This window comes from Brassica napus, chromosome A3 (assembly GCF_020379485.1).
Source record: "Brassica napus cultivar Da-Ae chromosome A3, Da-Ae, whole genome shotgun sequence".
Taxonomy (NCBI): domain Eukaryota; kingdom Viridiplantae; phylum Streptophyta; class Magnoliopsida; order Brassicales; family Brassicaceae; genus Brassica; species Brassica napus.
In genome coordinates, this window is record NC_063436.1 from 67,851 (window position 1) to 86,854 (window position 19,004).

Here is a 19,004-nt window from a genome sequence, read left to right on the forward strand (position 1 = left end):
AAGTCACAAAAATAGATTTTATTAAAGAGGTAAATATACATTTATACCCCTTGGATTAATTAATCCAAACCTTAGGGTTTAGAGTTAAGGGGTGGGGTTTTGGAATTAGGGTTTAAAATTTTATAAAAAATAAATTCTAAAATAAAAAATAAAAATTTTAAAAACAGTTTCAAAAAGTATTTTTAAATTATAAAAGGAAAATTTGAAAAAAAAAAAAAAATTTTAAAAAAATATTTATAAAAATTTCGAATCTGAAAACATGTAATCTGAAACTATAAAAAAATTATTTTTTTTTATTTTTTTTATTTTTATTTTTTTATTTTTATTTTATTTATTTTGTTTATTTTTGTTTGTTTATTTAATTTTAAACCAAGGGTATTAGGGATATTTTACCCTTTAATGAATGTCATTTTTGTGATTTTCTCTTTCTAGTACTATTTTTGAGACATAAATTTCAAAAGGTGCTATTATTGACAATTGCCAAGTAAAAGAATGTGTCCGATATTTCATCATGAATTTAACTCGGAAACAAGGATTATTCAGTGAACATTGGTACCTCCACCGACCGATGCAGGCCCCCAAGATAACGAAGGTTCCCAATTTGTCCACATGATTAAAGGCCCAACAACTGTTCTACTCAACTGTATTTAATATGTTTCCTTCTGTACAGCCCTATGAACAAGAATATAAAGTTGTTTTAGATTAAATAACATTTCGTAAATTTAAATAATTTACTTTATAATATTCTCTAAAACAGAGTAACTCTATTATTAAATTCGGGTGAACTAGATGTAGAATAAATTATTTAACCAAAAAACCCTTTAATTACTTTAGATTATTTTAGTTATTAAATATAATAAATTTAACAACTTGAAAAGTCAATAATTTGTAAACTATTCTAACAACCATAAAGAGTCGTTACAGAGAGTTAAGGAGAGGCATAATCTTTTTGTTTCATCCGTCGATTTCGATTAGCAACGTTTTATTTTTTCATCGGATACTGTGATATTTCTGTTTAGTTAGAATTTTTGTTTTGGTAATAAATTTCCTGTTTTATAACAGTACTTTGGAATGTTTTGATTCAAATTAGAGACTATTACACATATCGACACATGTATGTATATGTATAATGAAATAGTCGAAATATTCAAACTCAAATCATGCAGTATGGTAAACTTTTGGATTAGTTCACTTTGTAGTACAAAGTGTGTGTTTTCCGGGACCGACCGGATAGCCGATAGGACTTACAAAAAAATGTTCTTGGGTCTGATTGTTGTTTTAAGTGGAAAATAATTTGTGAAAAGAAAAGAAAAGCCGAGTAGATATTGTTACTTAGAAATTCAAGACAATTGAATATTTTTCTTTGCTTTAAGTAGAATATTATAACAAAATAATATTTCACTTGATTGTAAAATTTTCGTGGAAGATAGAACAATACAAAATTTAAAGTGTAAATGGTTACAAAGTGAAGTAAATAGGTGAAAAAATAAAGCAGAAACGAAAAAATCGAAAAAGAATAAAATTAGAGTAAACCTTTTATCTCATAAAAGTTGAAGGAAGATTTACTTTATTTTCTGGCATTTTAAAAGTAAATGCATTGGAATCATTCTACTTGATTTGGGTAAAATCAGAGAAAATGAACTGAAATTAATTTTCACCTGCTTTATTTTACCCTGGTTATACCATATAATCACATTCTTAGAGTAGATATTTACTCTATAATGACTAATTAGGTAGATGCATTGCGTGGGTGCATATCCTGCCCCTTATAGACGACAGAATTATCTATCATCTCTTGAAATAGTCTGGTTATAAATAAGTACGGTCACGCCTTGGAGTTTGAAAATGTTTACACTTACTGTTTTGTCTCTGTTGAGTACTTTTTGTTCATAGCCTGATATTTGGTTGTCAATAGAATAACTATTTTATTTGACTTTTAGCTATCTTGCATATTGCAAATATTAGGTCATAGGGGTGGACACTTTACCCGATATCCGAAGTGGCACCCGAACCCGATCCGAAAAACCCGAACCGAAATCCGAACCGAAGTAGCAAAATACCCGAACGGGTATTGAATAAGGAGAGATTGGATACCCGAACCGAACGGATAATACCCGAACCCGAATGGATATCCGAAGATAACCGAACATATGTATAATTAACCATATATTTCTAGTTTATATCTCTCATTTTATATAAAATATTTATATTGATACTACACATACTTTAAGTTCATATGATATACATACAATTACGGAAAAAATGATTTGTTAATCACTTAAAATGCATGTCAAGTTTTTTATTTCAAAAATTAACAAAAACTTACATAAAAAAAAAACTAAATTAATGCCTTTTTAGTTTTAAAATGTTATGTCCAAATCTATTAACTATTCAATCTATTAAAAATAGAAAATTAGTTAACTAAAAGTTATATTTTTAAATACAACAAACTTGAGAAATGAAAATTTTAATTTTTTTTTTCAAAATCTAAATATCCGAACCCGATCCGAATTAACCGAATCCGAACTAAAAATACCCGAACCCGACCCGAAGTACAGAAATACCCGAACGGGTTCTAGACCTCTATACCGAAATACCCGAAAATCTGAAATACCCGATCCGAACCCGAACGGGTACCCGAACGCCCATCCCTATTAGGTCAGTACCAGTTGACAAAAAAAAAAAGGCGCACTCACCAGATTAAAATGTGATAAATATCAACTTTAAATATCGAATATTTCATTGTTAATTGACGATCACTAGTTTTAGAGTTCAAGACAAGAATATATACTCATTTGATGACAAAAAAAAAGAGCATATATCTCTTAACATTTTCTTGGTCGGCTTGTCTATATATTAATATACTGTATGTGGTTTTTTTTTGTGAATAAGATATTACGGGTCGGTAATGCTATTATTAGATGCTGTAAGAAAATATGGAAGTTTACTAATCTATAATCGCTGCTGAAGAAATGATAAGATTAGGGGAATAATTAATGGAATATTAAAAAGAAAGAGAGATATTTAGGAAGTGAAAGTACTGTCCGCACTCGAATCTGTCCTTCCTCGCATGCTTACTCCACCATATACACACATATCCAATGGCCTAACTTCTTGACTGCGACTTCTCTTTTTTTCTCTTTACCTTTATGCCCCTCTCCGTCCTTCATCGTACGGTTAGTTCTATATTTAATTTATCTTCACAGTTACACAAATACCCCTCACTATTCTGGGGTTTCGTTTTTAAAATATATACATCATACTAATCAAAGCCGGACCAAATTTATCATAAATATATAAACATGTTATGTTTGTCATATTTCATTTTCTTTTGTCTTTGTTTATGATATTCCATTTAATTGTTTGTGTTTTATAATTCCATACTCATTTTATTTTATTTTCTAAAAAAATTGAACTGGATTTTAAAACAAATTTACATTAATTTATAATATTACTTTATAAATTTTTTGTAGATTATAAACATAGTTTGTCTTAGAAATAACTTGGCATTTTAGTTAGAAACGTGTCAAAGCTAAAATAAATGATTGAATTTATAGTGGTTGCATATATCAAAAGATTTTTACAAAACTAGTGAAGTATAAGAGGTGTGCATATTAAAAAAAAAGTTGAGATCATAAAATGTGAGATTTCGTCTATTCGGCAATTCAATAATGATTTAAGCTAACTACTACTAATATATGATGGATTAAAAAAAACGTTCAGTGGTTTTATTTCCCTTATTTTTTTTATACTTGTTTCATAGCAAGGACTAATATGTAAAATGGTAATATCATTGTCCTTCAAGTCTTTCTTCCAAGTCTTGTTCTGTCCTTTTTTATTCTCTGTTTCCCATAGAAACTGTGAATCTGTGGGGTTTTTTGCAAATCCTCATCGAAACTGTTTCTCCATTTGATAAAAAAAAAAATAAGTAAGTAGTTGGGTTCGAATGAAGAAGGCGAAGCAGATTCAACACATGATCTCAAAGCCTTTCGATCTTCTGTCGGAGGAGCTGGTCTTCATAATCCTAGACCTCGTCGCTCAGAACCCTTCCGATCTCAAATCCTTCTCTCTTACCTGCAAATGGTTCTACCAAGTGGAGGCCAGGCACCGGAGATCCCTGAAACCTCTCAGAGCGGAGTACCTTCCTCGAATCCTGACAAGGTACCGGAATACCGCCGATCTCGATCTTAGCTTCTGCCCGCGCGTCACGGACTACGCGCTTAGCGTGGTCGGGTGCCTCTCCGGACCGACGCTGAGGTCAGTAGACTTGTCGAGGTCATTCTCCTTCTCGGCGGCGGGGCTGCTGAGACTGGCCGTGAAATGTGTGAGTCTGGTGGAGATAGACCTGTCGAACGCGACGGAGATGAGGGACGCGGCAGCGGCGGTGGTGGCGGAGGCGAAGAGCCTGGAGAGGCTGAAGCTGGGGAGATGCAAGAAGCTGACGGACATGGGAATAGGATGCATAGCGGTGGGATGTAGGAAGCTGAAGAGGGTGAGCTTGAAGTGGTGTGTAGGCGTCGGAGATTTAGGAGTCGGTCTGCTTGCCGTCAAATGCAAGGACATTCGCTCCTTAGACCTCTCCTACTTGCCGGTCTTTTCCTCTTGAATTAATTGATTAATTTAGCTTTTCTTCTTCTTCTATAATTCCTGAGAGAATCTGTCTCTGTACCTTTTTCTTCCTTACTACAGATCACAGGCAAGTGTTTGCATGATGTTCTCAAACTTCAACACCTTGAAGAACTTCTTCTACAAGGTTGCTTCGGAGTCGATGATGACTCTCTTAAATCACTCACTCATCATTGCAACTCCTTAAAGGTAATACCATATTCTTATCAGTAGACTTTTGAGATTTTTTACTTCTTTTTTTTTAAACTGTCTTCTCTCATATTCTGTGTAGAACCTGGATGCATCGAGCTGCCAGAATTTAACTCAGAGAGGTTTAACCTCACTTTTAAGCGGGGCCGGATGTCTTGAGCGCCTTGATCTAGCACACTCTTCTTCTGTAAGTTCCTCCTTTATCAACCAAAACATATGCTCTCTGAGTCTATGATGCCCTTTTATGGAGTGAGAGTTTATCTTTTCTGATTGTATAGGTGATCTCATTGGATTTTGCAAGTAGCCTGAACAAGGTTTCTTCAGCATTACAGTCGATCAGGTTGGATGGTTGTGCGGTAACTTGTGATGGGTTGAAGGCGATAGGGACACTGTGCATTTCCCTCAGAGAGGTTAGCCTAAGCAAATGTGTCACCGTAACTGATGAAGGTCTCTCTTGTCTTGTTATGAAACTCAAAGACCTTAGAAAACTTGACATCACCTGTTGCCGGAAACTAACTGGAGTTTCAATCACCCAAGTCGCCAGTTCTTGTCCCTTACTAGTCTCCTTGAAGATGGAGTCTTGTTCTCTTGTTTCCAGAGATGCCTTTTGGTTGATCGGACACAAGTGTCGCCTACTTGAAGAGCTTGACTTTACTGACAATGAGATTGATGATGAAGGTTCTTTCTTCTTTTTTTTTCCGGATAAATAAGTAAAGTAAACTTAACTCATCATGCGTGCTTGTATGTTTCGGTGCAGGACTAAAATCCATATCCAGTTGTCGTAGTCTTTCCTCGTTGAAGTTGGGAATATGTCTGAATATAACAGACAGAGGACTCTCGTACATTGGTATGGGCTGCTCAAATCTCCGTGAACTTGATCTCTACAGGTCGGTGGGAATAACAGACGTAGGAATCTCATCGATCGCTCAAGGCTGCTGTCATCTCGAAACAATAAACATATCATACTGCAAAGACATCACAGACAAGTCGTTGGTGTCATTGTCAAAATGCTCAATGTTACAAACATTCGAGAGCCGGGGATGTCCACACATTACTTGCCAAGGACTTGCCGCCATTGCTGTTCGATGTAAGCGGCTCAGCAAGCTCGACTTGAAAAAGTGTCCTTTCATCAATGACTCCGGTTTGCTCACTCTAGCTCACTTTTCACAGGGCCTCAAACAGGTAAAGAGAACTCGTGAATATCCCTCTTCCCTTCCATTTACGGAACCCACCCTTTGTTGTTGATGATCTTTTTAAAATTGTTGCTGCAGATAAGCGTGTCGGAAACGGGGGTGACAGACGTGGGACTTGTGTCGCTAGCAAACATAGGGTGTTTGCAGAACATAGCGGCAGTGAACACAAGGGGTTTAAGCCCGAGTGGAGTAGCAGCAGCGTTGGTTGGGTGTGGAGGTTTAAGGAAAGTGAAACTCCACGCTTCCCTCAGATCACTACTTCCTTCGTCTCTTATAAACCACATGGAAGCTCGTGGCTGCTCCTTCCTGTGGAAAGACTATAACAACCATAATAATAGTAATACACTTCAGGTACTGTTTTCTTTGTAAGTAAAAAGTTTGGTGGTGAAGCTAATATGATAATACTGGTAATAACAATTATACTTGGAACAGGCGGAGTTAGATCCCAAGTACTGGAAGTTACAGCTGGAAGAAGATATTGAGCTTTAGAAGAAAGAAACATTCTCAAGGGGAAAGAGACGGAGCCACCATACAGGCCAAGGCCCCATTGTTTGGATTTAGAAAGAGGAACTAAAGCTTGGTATCTATCTATGTCGATGGCGCGTGTTGCCTCACACACATACACGTATATCCATCCTTACGTATGTAATATATGGTTGTGACTTGGATTGGTGGTTAGTTTGTATGTACCCTTTTGTAATTTCATTTCCTTTTTTTGGATGCCAAAGTTAACGGACGTCACAAGAGATTGCATTTGTGTCCTTTTTTTGACTTTTTCTTTTCTGGATGGTTCTATCAACTTGGCTCTGTAGTAGGGCCCGCCTTTTCATTTCTTAAGGGGCTTATCCGGAAAGACCGTGAATCCTTGGGCCCAGTACTGGTCCACTCCAGCCTCTCTTCACATGCTCCGAAAAAAGAATATGTGAGTCGACGACTCGGTGTCAGCAACCACCACCTCACCTCCTTCCCTCCCTCATGGCGATAACGGCTACTGCGCCGTTCGGTGCGCCCCACCACTTTTTCTTTCTTTCTACTTCTTCATAATTTAAGATTTGGACAAATATACAACCCGGGTTTTTTTTGTTCTTTTCCCAACATATATAATAACATCCAGCTTGACAAATTCTCATACGTTTTGACACTTGCAAGGAATATCGCCACTGCCTGATAAAATAAACACTCTAAATTACGATTCAGTCCAAAAAAGTATCACCGGCAAATGATTGCCATCGAATTTTAATTTTATTCGATCAATCAATCATAAAAAGATAAACCAAATGATTACAACTCTAATTTTTTCTGCAATGCTTTTAATTAGGCCTCATTGATTACGGAAACGCCCATAATTATTTTTTCTTTTGGTGTAATATTATAAATGTTTATTATTTTTTGGTGTGACATCATTATTATTTTCTTGTAATAATTGTTTATTGCCTCTACTAAAAGCGTCCGAAAATATGAATAGTATATCATTTTTTCTCCATTACTCCCTCGTTTTTTAAATACAAAATATTCAGATAAAAATACGCATATTAAAAAAAAATATTTTTTGTCTAAAAAATATATTTAAAACTATAAATTATTGTTATTCAACCAATTACAAAATATATTATCAAGTATAATTGATTACACAGTTTTTAATAAAGTAAAAAATTACTTAGAAAAATAAAAACTTTTTATATATTAAAACATCAAAATTATTTGAAACATCCTACATTCAACTACATTCAAGAACTGAGAGAGTATTATTATACTAGTATGATTTAAAACGAAATTTCTCATAATACAGCACCATGTGTTTGTTTAGCCGATGATATTTAATGATTTAGAGGGAACCCAATTGCTGTCAACCATCCATCTTTAATCAAAGTCATAACTGTTACACTATTATTAAAATACAGGTGCACTGTCTCACAAATGCAAACCATTGACAGACTAAATGATTTTGGGAGAAAAAAAAAACTAAATGATAGGGAGTTCACTAATAGTCGTAACATTTACTATCACGTCTAAACTAAGCATCATTTTAGTTGTTGCTTTAGCTGCATTGGATCCACCAAACTTTAACTTTTAATTCCTCCTCCCACATAAAAAAAAGTTAAAAGAATTCTGGTAACGAATGAAACAAAGCGAGGGTAAAAGCAACGGAAAACATCAAATTGTGATTTGGCCCCCATTAATTTCTGTAATTGCGATTTATAGAAGTGATTGATAGGGGGTGAGGGGTCCACAAAAAGTCAGCGTGGCAATTCCGAAAATAAAGCAGCAAAAAGGTGCCCTTACACATAAAATTACAATACGCCGTATAATACGCGTCTGAATAGATAGAGAGAGAAACGCGCTTGCTTTTTACCATCATCTTTCTGTCTCTCTATTCCGTCTGTCTGTCCATGATCTCTCTCTCTCTCTCTCTCTCTCTCTCTCTTTCCTCCTTCCACCGTATAGAATAGTATAGTTGACACACCTACTACCCTTTGTCATCATCGGAGAAGTATGCGTTGCTTTTCCCGTAATCAGGCGTGTAAGAGTCGGATCTGTAACTATTCGTGTTTATCGAGAAGCCTAATCGGAGCTAATCACACCTCTGCTCGTTTCTCCTCTCGTTAGTCCTTCCGCTCCCTCAGATTCAGGGTTTCCTTCTTCCTCCTTTTTTTTTTTCTGGTTTTCCAATAAACAAAACAAACAACCAACCGCGAGAGCTATTCTTTCGTTCTTTTGATTTGGTTTGTGGGGGATTGTAAAGTAAAAAAAAAGATGGAGACGTCGAGGAGCTTGTTGTTGCGTAAAATGATGGTGCGGGTGCTTCTCATGGGCGTTCTCGTCATCCTCGTTCGATTCGCTTATGTGGTCACCATCACTGGTGAATCATGCAACCGCGGCGACTTCTGCTTCTTCTCTCTCCCTCAGAATCTCAACCTCGTCATCTCCGGCGGCTCTTCCCCCATCAGATCTACCTCCTCCTCCTCCTCTGATGACCTCTACACCAGCAGGGATTGGATCCAATCCGTTCGGTTTTACTCCTCCATCTTTCAGGATCTCATCTCCGACGGTTACCTCTCCCCGGAATCGAATACTCTCTGTGTCGAGACGGCTACAGGGCAAGATGTGTTCGCCCTGAGAGAGATTGGGGTGAAGAACTCCATCGGGATCTCTAAGAAGGCCTTTCGCCCTTTGGTGGTGAGAGGCGAGGGGCACGCTATTCCTTTCCAGAAAAACACCTTCGATTTCGTCTTCTCCGGTGGTGGCCGTCTTGGGAAGTCGCTGAAGCAGTTGGAGTTCGCCGAGGAGATCACTCGGACCCTGAAGCCCCGAGGGATTGCGGTGGTTCATGTGGGAGCCACAGATACGTACAGTTTCAATTCATTCCTTGATTTGTTTAATTCTTGCAGTTTGGTGAAGATGCGTGATCTTGACGGCTTTGATTCCTCCATGCCCCATGTCAGAGAATTCGTTATTCAGAAGGTTGAACAAGTTGAAGGTGGTCACCCCCATCATCAGAATTCTGGTGGTGGCGGCGGCAAGTGCTGGATCCCTGGTTACAAAAGAGACTTGATTCGAGATGCTGAGCCACTCATTCCAGAGGAGCCTTTAAAGCCATGGATCACTCTCAAGCGCAACATTCAAAACGTTAAGTACATCCCTTCCATGGTTGATATTCGTTTTAAGAGCAGATACGTATACGTCGATGTTGGTGCCCGAAGCTACGGTTCAAGCATTGGGAGCTGGTTCAAGAAACAGTACCCCAAGCAGAACAAGACTTTTGATGTTTTCGCCATTGAGGCTGACAAGGCCTTTCACGACGAGTATAAGATCAAGAAGAAGGTGCAGCTTTTGCCCTATGCAGCCTGGGTCAGGAACGAGACTTTGTCCTTTGAGATCAATCACGATCCTGGAAAACAAGTTGAAGCCAAAGCAATGGGCAGGGGGATGGGAAGAATCCAGCCAGTTACAAAATCTTCCTCGAGCTTAGCTGGAGAGGTGAACCTGATCCAAGGCTTTGATTTCGCTGACTGGCTGAAGAAGAGTGTGAGAGAGAGGGACTTTGTTGTGATGAAGATGGATGTTGAAGGAACAGAATTCGATCTGATCCCCAGGCTGATCAAGACAGGAGCTATTTGTCTAATCGATGAGTTGTTCCTTGAATGTCATTACAACAGGTGGCAGAGATGTTGTCCGGGCCAAAGGAGCCAGAAGTACAACAAGACTTATAACCAATGCTTAGAGCTCTTCACTTCGCTCAGACAAAGTGGGGTTCTTGTCCATCAATGGTGGTAACGCTTGCATTATCTCCTTCTTTCTTCATGCCTTTGGGGTGATTTCCAATCTATAAATGTACTTTTCTTCTTCTAGAATATAAACAACAAAGATATTGTAGGTTTCTTTTATTTAAAAGAAAAAAATACTATTCGTGTCTGTTTTGAAATTCCCTTTAATGTAAGAAGTTTAGCTTGAAATGGATAAAAAAGTTTTAAGTTTCTCTTCACTTCTCTTAAAACTTATATAGTATGATGACCTAGTTCTATTGAGACTAGTGCTTTCCACTGAAGGAAGAAGAAGAACACAAGTTTTGCTTTGCCTCTTCTTAGCTAATGTACTACTCTGCTGGAAGAATGGTTTTAAAAATGGCTGTAACTGGAGCAATGCAAATGCCTTGAATCAAGGTATGTATGTTCATCTCTACTTTATCTTCTTTCAAGAGTATGGATGTTTTATCTAAGTTAGTCAGCCGTCCTTTCCGGAATTGTTGACCTCTATGCTATCTCTTGCGTACAAACCCCACAACCTAAATCAACTAATGGACTATCAAATTCAAAAATCCAACCTAGTTATTTTTTCCCCCAAGATGCATCTGTTTACAGATTAAAAAAAGTTATACGCAAGATGCACTACCCCTAAATAGCTTTTTAAACTAAACAAAATAGAGAAGATGTTAATTAATTTCTGTTAAAACAAAATGTGATAGTATAAAATCTCTTGAAACACAGATGGTTTCAACACAAAACAAAATGGTTTGTATTTAAAATGATAATCTCTAATAAACTCATCACTGGTCGGTTTCTTGGATTATACAGCGTGTTATTAATGTCTAAAAAAAAGATGTACAAATCCATTAAAACAAAAAAGGGAGAAAGAAAGGTCATTGGTGGAGAGCGAGAACAGAGACAGAGAGCTGGAGATCTTTGGAGATCAACAAATCTCCAAGCTCTCCTAATTCCTTCATCTTGCTCCATTCTGACAACCCTTCCAACATCAATAGATTCTCTTCGTGTCTTATCCCAACCATCATCACATCGAAGTCGTCTCCTTCCTTCCTTAGCAACTCCATCAGTTCCACAGCTTCCTCTATTCTTACCTTTTTTTACACCATTTACACAAACACATATTCAATTATGATCTGTTTTCTTCTTAAACAAGAAACTTCTAAGCTAATCAGAAACCTACCTCTCTGAAGATTATGTTATTTTCGGAATTCTCTTTGCGAAACACGTTGATGACTCTCATGTCGTGATTTCTCTCGACCATGTCTCGGAGCGGCGAGGCGCCGTTCTGATCCAACAGCCGGAAGACATGAAGCTCGACGCTCGGATGGTTTGCTAAGCGTGTAGCATAAGCAAGCATTTCGCGGTCATCTGGTCCGCCTAAGAAGACAGCGCAGATAGTGATGCAAAGCTTTTTGATGGGAACGAACCTGAAATCAGGGAGCCTCCCTCGGTCTATGAAGAGCGCGACGGAGCACGGACATGTTTGCAGGAGATTCCTACACAACAGCCTCTCCCACGACTCCATCCCGGCATCAAGAGTTAGGACCACAAGATCTGTCTCCTGGTCAAATGCAATTGTGCAAACGTCCTCGTGCATCGTCTTCCGCGGTGCCACCGCCGTAAAGCACTCTATCAGTACGGTCTCCTGTCGCATTTAAAAAAAAAATATTTATTTAAATGAATTAAGATTAATTTGTCTGTAATTAATTAAGATTAATTTCTGGTTAATTAGTAAATAAATAATGTGTACCGGATTAGTCTTCTCGTAGTTGTGGAAGGCCTTAACGATCTGGTCTCTTGGGCTAGGCACGACGAAGGGACTTATCTCTTGCGTGTGATGAATGAGAAGAGGAAGACTATGGTTATTCAGCTCTTCTAAGTTCAAGGCGAAGACGGAGAGAGGAGATCCGATGGCTGGACGAGAGAGTTCGACGAGGTCCAGCACCGGACGGACCGCCTCGCGCTGCCTGAAACAAGTGAGGATCCTCAAAGGAGCCTCGATTCGACAGTGTTGAACCGTACGTCTCTTGTAGGGGTTGCGTTTGCTCATGGTTTGGTACACTTTCTTGACAACCACTATGAGAATTGTTGAGTTTATCATTGCTGACATCACCATTGCTCCAAATGTTTTCTTTGATATTTTCTGCAGCCCTTGAACAAAAGTTTTATCCCAATGTCATTTATCTCTTAATTAATATCTTATTGACCTAGCTAGAGAATTAAGCATGCATCGATCGTGTGGTATATGTATATGTTCCTTGCGCGCGCATTAATTAATGCATGCATGCATGCAGGGGGTTTAATTAATTTTACCCTGTAATTGAAGTTCTGTTTGTAGATTTGAACATCGTAAATTCCTTGGATATTGACGATAAACCCGACAAGAATGGCGTGCCAAAGTGGCACATTATAGTAAAGGGAAGGCAAGGCAACAGCCACGACTTTGGCGAACCGGACCATGCCAAAGAGTATCTCATAGCGGATTAAATCTCCCAAGGAAAACAGAGAGAGATCCATGTTGTAGCCAATCCCTATGATGTAGCAAGGCATCAGGAAATACCAGATGAAGCAACCCATTTTTTCTGAGAGTCCTGTTCCAAGAGGCGGACGTTTCGGGGTGGCTAGACCCAAGGCCACCGCACCAAAGAAGTAAGGTAAGCCCACAAATTCTGACCAGAGAGAAGAGATGAAGAGCAAGACACATATAACGGTGAGATATGATGCCTTTAGAGAGTGTCCCTCTGGTGTTCTCTTCATCATCCACTCCATTATCGGCCGGAACACGTATACTATCATCACTATCATTAGCATCTGCAATTATTTATTTTTTTATATATAAAAAAATTAGATTTTATGATATAAAAATGTATAAACTTGGTGGTACGTACGTAAGTACCTGTGCGGCGGACAAGTAATAGGCGTGATTTTTATCGGCTAAGTGAGTGTTATGTTTAAGGGCGATGTTAAGCATGAAAAAACACCAAGAGAGGCAGTCATGGACCATCATGGAGGCAAGTGCTAACCTCCCTGGCTCGGTGTTGAGCATCTTTAGGTTCGACAACACTCCGTAAACCACCTGAAAGAACATGGTGGACTGCACGATCGCCACGTGATGAAACTCCGCAGGAGATACCCCGGCGGGTCTACCTCCTAGCCTCTTGGAGATCAAGACGGCAGTGAATTGGCCCCACAGGAAAGGTATAAGGAAAAGGACGATGCCGGTTTTCTCTCTCCTATCTGCCCGTGAAGACAAACTTCCTTCTTTTGTTTTTCCGGCGCGTGGTGGCGCGTCCACCGGCGCCGGACCTCCGACTCGCTCTCTTCTCTTAGCCTCCTGCTCTCCTCTCTCTCTCTTGTCAATATGCCTGCTGTCCTGGTGTTGTTCGTCGCCGTTGCCGCTCAGATCTGCTCGCGAAGTCCCTGGGTTCGGCGGGGTGGTTGTTACTGGCTGGTGCGGCGGTGAGACTTGTAGAGCACTGGAGTCGGTGGGAGGTCGGCTCTTAGGGTAGTGTGGATTTGGAGATCCAATTTTCCCCATCGGGAGATCCAAACCCACTTGGAAGCGGCGTTTGCGGCTTGGTCCCTCTTACTGTTTCCGGATCTGACGAGTAGTTCTTCGGGTTTCCTGGTTTCGTGTGGGAGTGGTGTGTCGAGGTTGGGTCGTCCTGGTGTTTCGTCGTCGGTGGTGATCTTCTCGGCTCTTTGCCGGTCTCTTAGTGTCTTTGGTCGGAGCTATTTTGGAGATGGTGACGGCGTCTCCAAGGTAGTTTAAGTGTCTCACTGCCTCGCCATTTGATTGAGTCTTCGTTGTTTCGATGACGTTGCTCGTCGGTGGAGCATTGAAGTGCCGTCGCTAGTTCTTAGCAGCGGGGTGCAGGCAAGGCTTTGCGGTTTTGGAGTGGTCTCCTGGAGCCGTTTTGTTCTTGGTGGCGTTGCATTATTTTCCATGGCCATCCCAGTGTCAATGGCCCCTGTGTTGGGACTTTTATTGGCAGGCTGTGGTTTTTGGCTTCCTTGTGCAGGTCTCGTCTTTCTGATCTTTGACGCAGCCTCTTCCCTGCCCGTCTTTAAATTTTGTTCTAAGAGTTGCTTCTCTTTCTGGCTCATGTCGGATTGTTGAAGTGTTGTGTACGCCTGATGGTCTCGTCTCCATTGTTGCGAACTGTGCGGGTTTTCTTGGTTGTGGTCTTGCTTTCTGTGTTGTTTAGCTGTGGGAGGATGCAGTAAGGCTTCGGTGTGTGGAGATGCGGCTTTCCTCTCTTGTGAGCTCCTGCTATTAAGCTTCTTTGTTTCTGGCTCGGAGTGGAGATGCGACTCCTCTTGTGTGTGAGTTCCTGCTATTAAGCTTGGGTCGAGTGGAGATGCGACTCCTTGTGTGTGAGTTCCTGCTATTAAGCTCGAGTCTAGTGGAGATGCGACTCCTCCTAGCTGCGAGTTCCTGCTATTAAGCTCGTGTGGTCGGTACTTTGGAGTGGAGATGCGGCTTTCTTTGCGAGTGAGCTCCTGCTATTAAGCCCCGTGAGATTGTGTTGTCTTGACGTTAGTACCTTCTTGGTTCTTTGTTATTGCTGCCAGATGAAACAACTTCCTATATGATTGCAATCGGTTTGCACCCCTACCAAGCTTCTCGTTAGTGTTAGCCTTGGCTAGAGTCTCTACTCCAGGTTTACAATCCCTATCGCTATATCTCAAGGTGGATGCTTACAAGCTGAAGTTTTGGGTTCTACCGATGTCGTTTGCTTCCATGTTTTTTAGCTTTTTTTACCGTGGAACCAATTTTTAGGTTTTACAATTTGTCAATACTCATTGTAGCTCCTTTTGTTCATTTCTTGAAATGATATTTACATATTTAGCAAAAAAAAAAAAAGGACGATGCCGTTTATGAATGCTAACCTGCCTACTCTCTTTATCATATGCGTGTCTATTTGACATGTTGTGACGTAGCAGATGAAGAGGAAACATATGGCCTCAAAGGATTCGATTATGTACATGCTTCTCGTGTAGAAAAATGTCGACATGTACTGTTTGTTACGTCCTATAATCGACGGTCCTAAGCAGATCCCAGCCTGCATGCATGCATGCAGCATTCATATTAAAATAATTAAGGAGTGATTTCTGAGTATGTATTTTTGGAATTAAATATGATGGTAAAGCAAAAAAAAAGAAGAGAAGGTTAGATGTATGTATACGAGGATCTGAGAGAGAAATGCAAATTTTCCGAAAGGCCGGAGAAGGAACTGAAAAAACATGGAAAATAGGGAGACCACAGATATCTGAAGGAGAAGAAGAGGAAGAGCAAACTTGATCGGATTCTCTCCATGCGCAATGCCCATCGAGCTTGCACCTATCCATGTCTCGCAAATCCAGTCTACTCCTCCGTAGTTATATGTTTTGGTTATATTTTCCATTTTCACCTTCTAGATTAGGTGTTTCCCTAAAGAGCCAAAGCATAGAAAGAGAGAGGGAGATATATTGTAGAGGAACAAAGTATAACTATTCTTGTTTTTTTTCGCCTCTCTATATTTAGGGGTTTAATATTCGATACCGATTATCCTCTTGTTCTTCATTTCTCGTCATCCTACTTTTAAGGTCTCATATCTGCTTGTGTGGTACAAAATCTTGGGCATGATCGGATAATCATATTATAGCTTTAGATTGATTGGGTCAATATATATACTGCATGTAATAAATGTTAAAATAGTTAAAATTTCAGCAAAAAAAAAATGTTAAAATAGTATTTTATCATTGATTGATTATCCTCTTGTTCTTCATTTCTCGTGAGAAGTCATCCTACTACGCTACATATTAATATATTATGATGGCCAACTCAATCATTCATAGCGATTATACCTTATAATTAATATCGGTATGGATTGTCACATGTAACGGAACATTTCATTTAAAAACATCAGTCTATGTTACATATTGAACGCCTCATGATCTAAATTAAGTTTATTATTAACTACACAAAAATGAAAATTTATTTTACAAACATATAAGCGAGAAAATAAATAGAAGGAACTGAGAAATGGCCTTTTCCATTTTTTACTTTCTTCTATACTGTTATAAAGTGAACACAAATTATTTGGAAAACAACAAAACAGTTTGCAGTCTCAAAAAAGAAACATACAGCTTCCCCCAGCTCGACAATGTATCCTCAGTTATCAGTTAGCGTTATGCTGAATTAAAAAAAAACCAATAAAACGTTTGCTTCCTCCACAAGAAAAATGAAGAAGAATAAGAAGAAGATGATAGACAATTGATGTGAGCCATGGCTTGGATCAGCCTCTGCCGGTCTATTTTGAGGAGATGACCCATTGGGTATTCCTCTCTTCTTCTTCTTCTTCTTCTTCTTCTTCATTTCTCTAGTCTCATCTCTCTCTTCCTTCTTCCAAGCTCTTTTCAGTCTTCTCGCGGACGTATCACTTTGTCACTCATATTCTGGTAATTCTTCATTTAATTACCTCTCTTTTTTTTGGGTTTTTAATGGTTATAAGAACATAGACTGGTGTTTAAAGAGGATAATGAAGCTCTCCTTCCTCTGTTGTCGATTAGGGTTTAATGGTATTCTTTAGGAAGCTCCTTTGTTTTGTTTTATTTTATTATTATAGAAACATATACATTGATTGATCTTAACCACAGACACCTTATTTGATATTCTTGGGGTTGGATTAGTCTTCATGATCCCATAGATCTGCCACGCTACGGAATGGACCTTCGCTCTTGTTGACGAACATATCCTCACCGTCCACCACTCGTTTCTGCGTTCAAAAGTGTTGCAACACTGGGATCAAAACCTGAGTAGTATAAGCAAGAAGTGCTCTATTTCTCACTAGCATAAAAGGACCAATTATAAGAAATCAGAAGCAGATGAGTGCTCTGTTCTCTAACTCTGGTTCTAAAACATAAAGAAGATTCTGGTCGGTAAAAAGGCTAAGCCTACCTGGTCACTGATGCTGTTGAGAGCTTCAAAGTCTTGGTCAGGGATCACCCAGTCAAAAACTTTGATGTTCTCCTTGATTCTCTCTGGATTCGATGACTTGGGGATAACACTTGTTCCTCTCTGAAGACCCCATTTTACTAGTACCTGCCCTGGCGTCTTGTTCAGCTTCTTGGCTATCCTCTCCACTGTCTGATCATGTATCAGATCTCTCCCACCTTCTTGAGATCCCAGCGGCGAATAGGCCTTTTGCAAGTTTCAGTTAGCAGTGAATCTATATTCGACCAGAGACGTGAACACAGAATCATATTAGTTTTGAACTTACTGTAACATGGATACCATTCATTCTGCAGAGTTGGAGCATTTGGTCATTTCTCCAACCAGGATGCATTTCCATCTAAGATTAACAAACTCTATGTAAGTAGATGAACACATACATGACATGATGATTGATTTAAAGAGAGTGATACAAAAACCTGGCAAACGGAAGGGATCAAGTCAGCGAAGGCTAGAAGCTTATTGAGCTTAGTGATGGTGAAGTTACAAACGCCAATGCTCCTGACAAGATTGTCCTTGACAAGCTTCTCCATTTCTCTCCAAACACCTTCCATGTCAAACTCAAGGACGTCCCCTGCCTTTGGTGGCTTACTCGCTCCTTGTCTTAGCCGAAAAGGCCAGTGAATCTGCACATAATTTGAATTTGTAAAGACTATGAAGAAAGTATATTCAGCAATCTAGGGAATAACAAACAAAAAAACATACCAGGTAAAGATCAAGGTAGTCTAACTGAAGCTCTTGAAGGGTATTTTGTAGAGCAGGGCGCACTCTCTCAGGGGACAACTCTGTACACCTTTACTTACACGCACGTTTTTCCAAAAAAAAAAAAAAACAATTAGAAAAAGAGTGAAGAAGAAGTAGTAAAGAAAGGAATGGGTGGGTTTACCAAAGCTTGGAGGTCACGAAAAGGTCCCTCCTCTCAAGACCAGCGTGCATAGCCCTCTTCATCCCTTGACCGACCTTGTACAAGAGTTGACTTTTTGTTTTTTACATCTAAACTAAGAAACTGTCTTTCAGACATAACAAGAAAAAGAGAAAGAGAAAGAGAGAGACCTGATTCTGATCACCATATTCCCAAGCTGTATCAATGTGCCTATAACCACCCTGCAGCATCAACGGAAGAGTATAGCATTTAAAGGATTGATTCCTAGATCAGAACTAACTTGAGAGTTGTGACAGAAATGACCTCGAGGAGGGCAGTGAAAACGGCGTGGGAGGCTTGAGAGCCAGATTGCCAGGTGCCGAGTCCAACGGCTGGGATCTTGTGGCCGCTCAACAGCCTAAACGACTCCGTCTTCTGCCCTTCCGGCGTAAACGTGGTATGCGCCATTATCTACCTCGAGCTTCTGTAATTAGAGTTCTTCTACCTATTTAATGCAGAAGCAGGCACCGCCACTTGGCATAAGACAGCCATCGAGGAGCCGCGTGTCTTGGTCTGCCTCTTCAATTTGTCAGTAAGACGAACTAGTTAAATATACTCTCTCCGTTTTTTAATATAAGTAGTTTTAGAGAAATTTTTTTGTTCCAAATTATATGTCGTTTTCGGTTTTCTATGTAAAATTTATTAATAATTAATGTTGTATGACCAATGGTAATATATCTTCTATTTTTCTATTGGTTGAATTGTGAGTAAGTAAATAATTAATGATGTTTTTGTTTAGAAAATATAAAAAGTTAATGGTTTTCTTAATTTACGTGCATAACTGTAAAACGATTTATATTAAAAAACGGAGGGAG

The 19,004-nt window shown here is 39.3% G+C and overlaps 4 protein-coding genes across 4 annotated transcripts; 2 read left to right on the top strand and 2 right to left on the bottom strand.

The window, feature by feature from the left end:
* The first annotated feature begins 3,827 nt into the window (after positions 1 to 3,827).
* Positions 3,828 to 6,769, top strand: LOC106427109 (F-box/LRR-repeat protein 3). Its single transcript, XM_013867845.3, has 7 exons — positions 3,828 to 4,591; positions 4,690 to 4,815; positions 4,898 to 5,002; positions 5,094 to 5,493; positions 5,573 to 5,997; positions 6,087 to 6,359; positions 6,441 to 6,769. Exons 1-7 carry the CDS (start codon positions 3,947 to 3,949, stop codon positions 6,495 to 6,497), a joined length of 2,031 nt encoding a protein of 676 aa, XP_013723299.2. The 5' UTR covers positions 3,828 to 3,946; the 3' UTR covers positions 6,498 to 6,769.
* Positions 6,770 to 8,351: 1,582 nt separating this feature from the next.
* LOC106427131 lies at positions 8,352 to 10,487 on the top strand. The gene has a single exon (XM_013867862.3). It carries the CDS (start codon positions 8,763 to 8,765, stop codon positions 10,281 to 10,283), a length of 1,521 nt encoding a protein of 506 aa, XP_013723316.2. The 5' UTR covers positions 8,352 to 8,762; the 3' UTR covers positions 10,284 to 10,487.
* Positions 10,488 to 11,145: 658 nt separating this feature from the next.
* Positions 11,146 to 16,362, bottom strand: LOC106441308 (cation/H(+) antiporter 27-like). The gene is made up of 7 exons (XM_048767794.1): positions 15,460 to 16,362; positions 15,142 to 15,336; positions 13,167 to 13,496; positions 12,584 to 13,081; positions 12,021 to 12,413; positions 11,451 to 11,915; positions 11,146 to 11,361 (listed from the first exon to the last, which is right to left on the bottom strand). The coding sequence occupies exons 1-7, from the start codon at positions 15,676 to 15,678 to the stop codon at positions 11,146 to 11,148; spliced, it is 2,316 nt and encodes a 771-aa protein (XP_048623751.1). The 5' UTR covers positions 15,679 to 16,362.
* Positions 16,363 to 16,840: 478 nt separating this feature from the next.
* LOC106427166 (aldose reductase) lies at positions 16,841 to 18,687 on the bottom strand. The gene is made up of 8 exons (XM_013867907.3): positions 18,454 to 18,687; positions 18,321 to 18,371; positions 18,154 to 18,227; positions 17,973 to 18,060; positions 17,687 to 17,893; positions 17,536 to 17,607; positions 17,214 to 17,456; positions 16,841 to 17,031 (listed from the first exon to the last, which is right to left on the bottom strand). The coding sequence occupies exons 1-8, from the start codon at positions 18,595 to 18,597 to the stop codon at positions 16,942 to 16,944; spliced, it is 969 nt and encodes a 322-aa protein (XP_013723361.2). The 5' UTR covers positions 18,598 to 18,687; the 3' UTR covers positions 16,841 to 16,941.
* Between the last annotated feature and the right edge of the window lie 317 nt (positions 18,688 to 19,004).

Coding starts and splice junctions, on each gene's coding strand:
- LOC106427166 (XM_013867907.3), bottom strand. CDS start 18,597: ATGGCGCATACCACGTTTACGCCGGAAGGGCAGAAGACGGAGTCGTTT. Junction 18,228..18,320: donor AATATGGTGATCAGAATCAG/GTCTCTCTCTTT, acceptor CTCTTGTACAAG/GTCGGTCAAGGGATGAAGAG. Junction 17,032..17,213: donor TCAACAGCATCAGTGACCAG/GTAGGCTTAGCC, acceptor TTTTGAACGCAG/AAACGAGTGGTGGACGGTGA.
- LOC106427109 (XM_013867845.3), top strand. CDS start 3,947: ATGAAGAAGGCGAAGCAGATTCAACACATGATCTCAAAGCCTTTCGAT. Junction 5,998..6,086: donor TTTCACAGGGCCTCAAACAG/GTAAAGAGAACT, acceptor TTGTTGCTGCAG/ATAAGCGTGTCGGAAACGGG. Junction 6,360..6,440: donor ATAATAGTAATACACTTCAG/GTACTGTTTTCT, acceptor TACTTGGAACAG/GCGGAGTTAGATCCCAAGTA.
- LOC106427131 (XM_013867862.3), top strand. CDS start 8,763: ATGGAGACGTCGAGGAGCTTGTTGTTGCGTAAAATGATGGTGCGGGTG.
- LOC106441308 (XM_048767794.1), bottom strand. CDS start 15,678: ATGGAAAATATAACCAAAACATATAACTACGGAGGAGTAGACTGGATT. Junction 15,337..15,459: donor CATTTCTCTCTCAGATCCTC/GTATACATACAT, acceptor GCATGCATGCAG/GCTGGGATCTGCTTAGGACC. Junction 13,082..13,166: donor ATTACTTGTCCGCCGCACAG/GTACTTACGTAC, acceptor AAATAATTGCAG/ATGCTAATGATAGTGATGAT.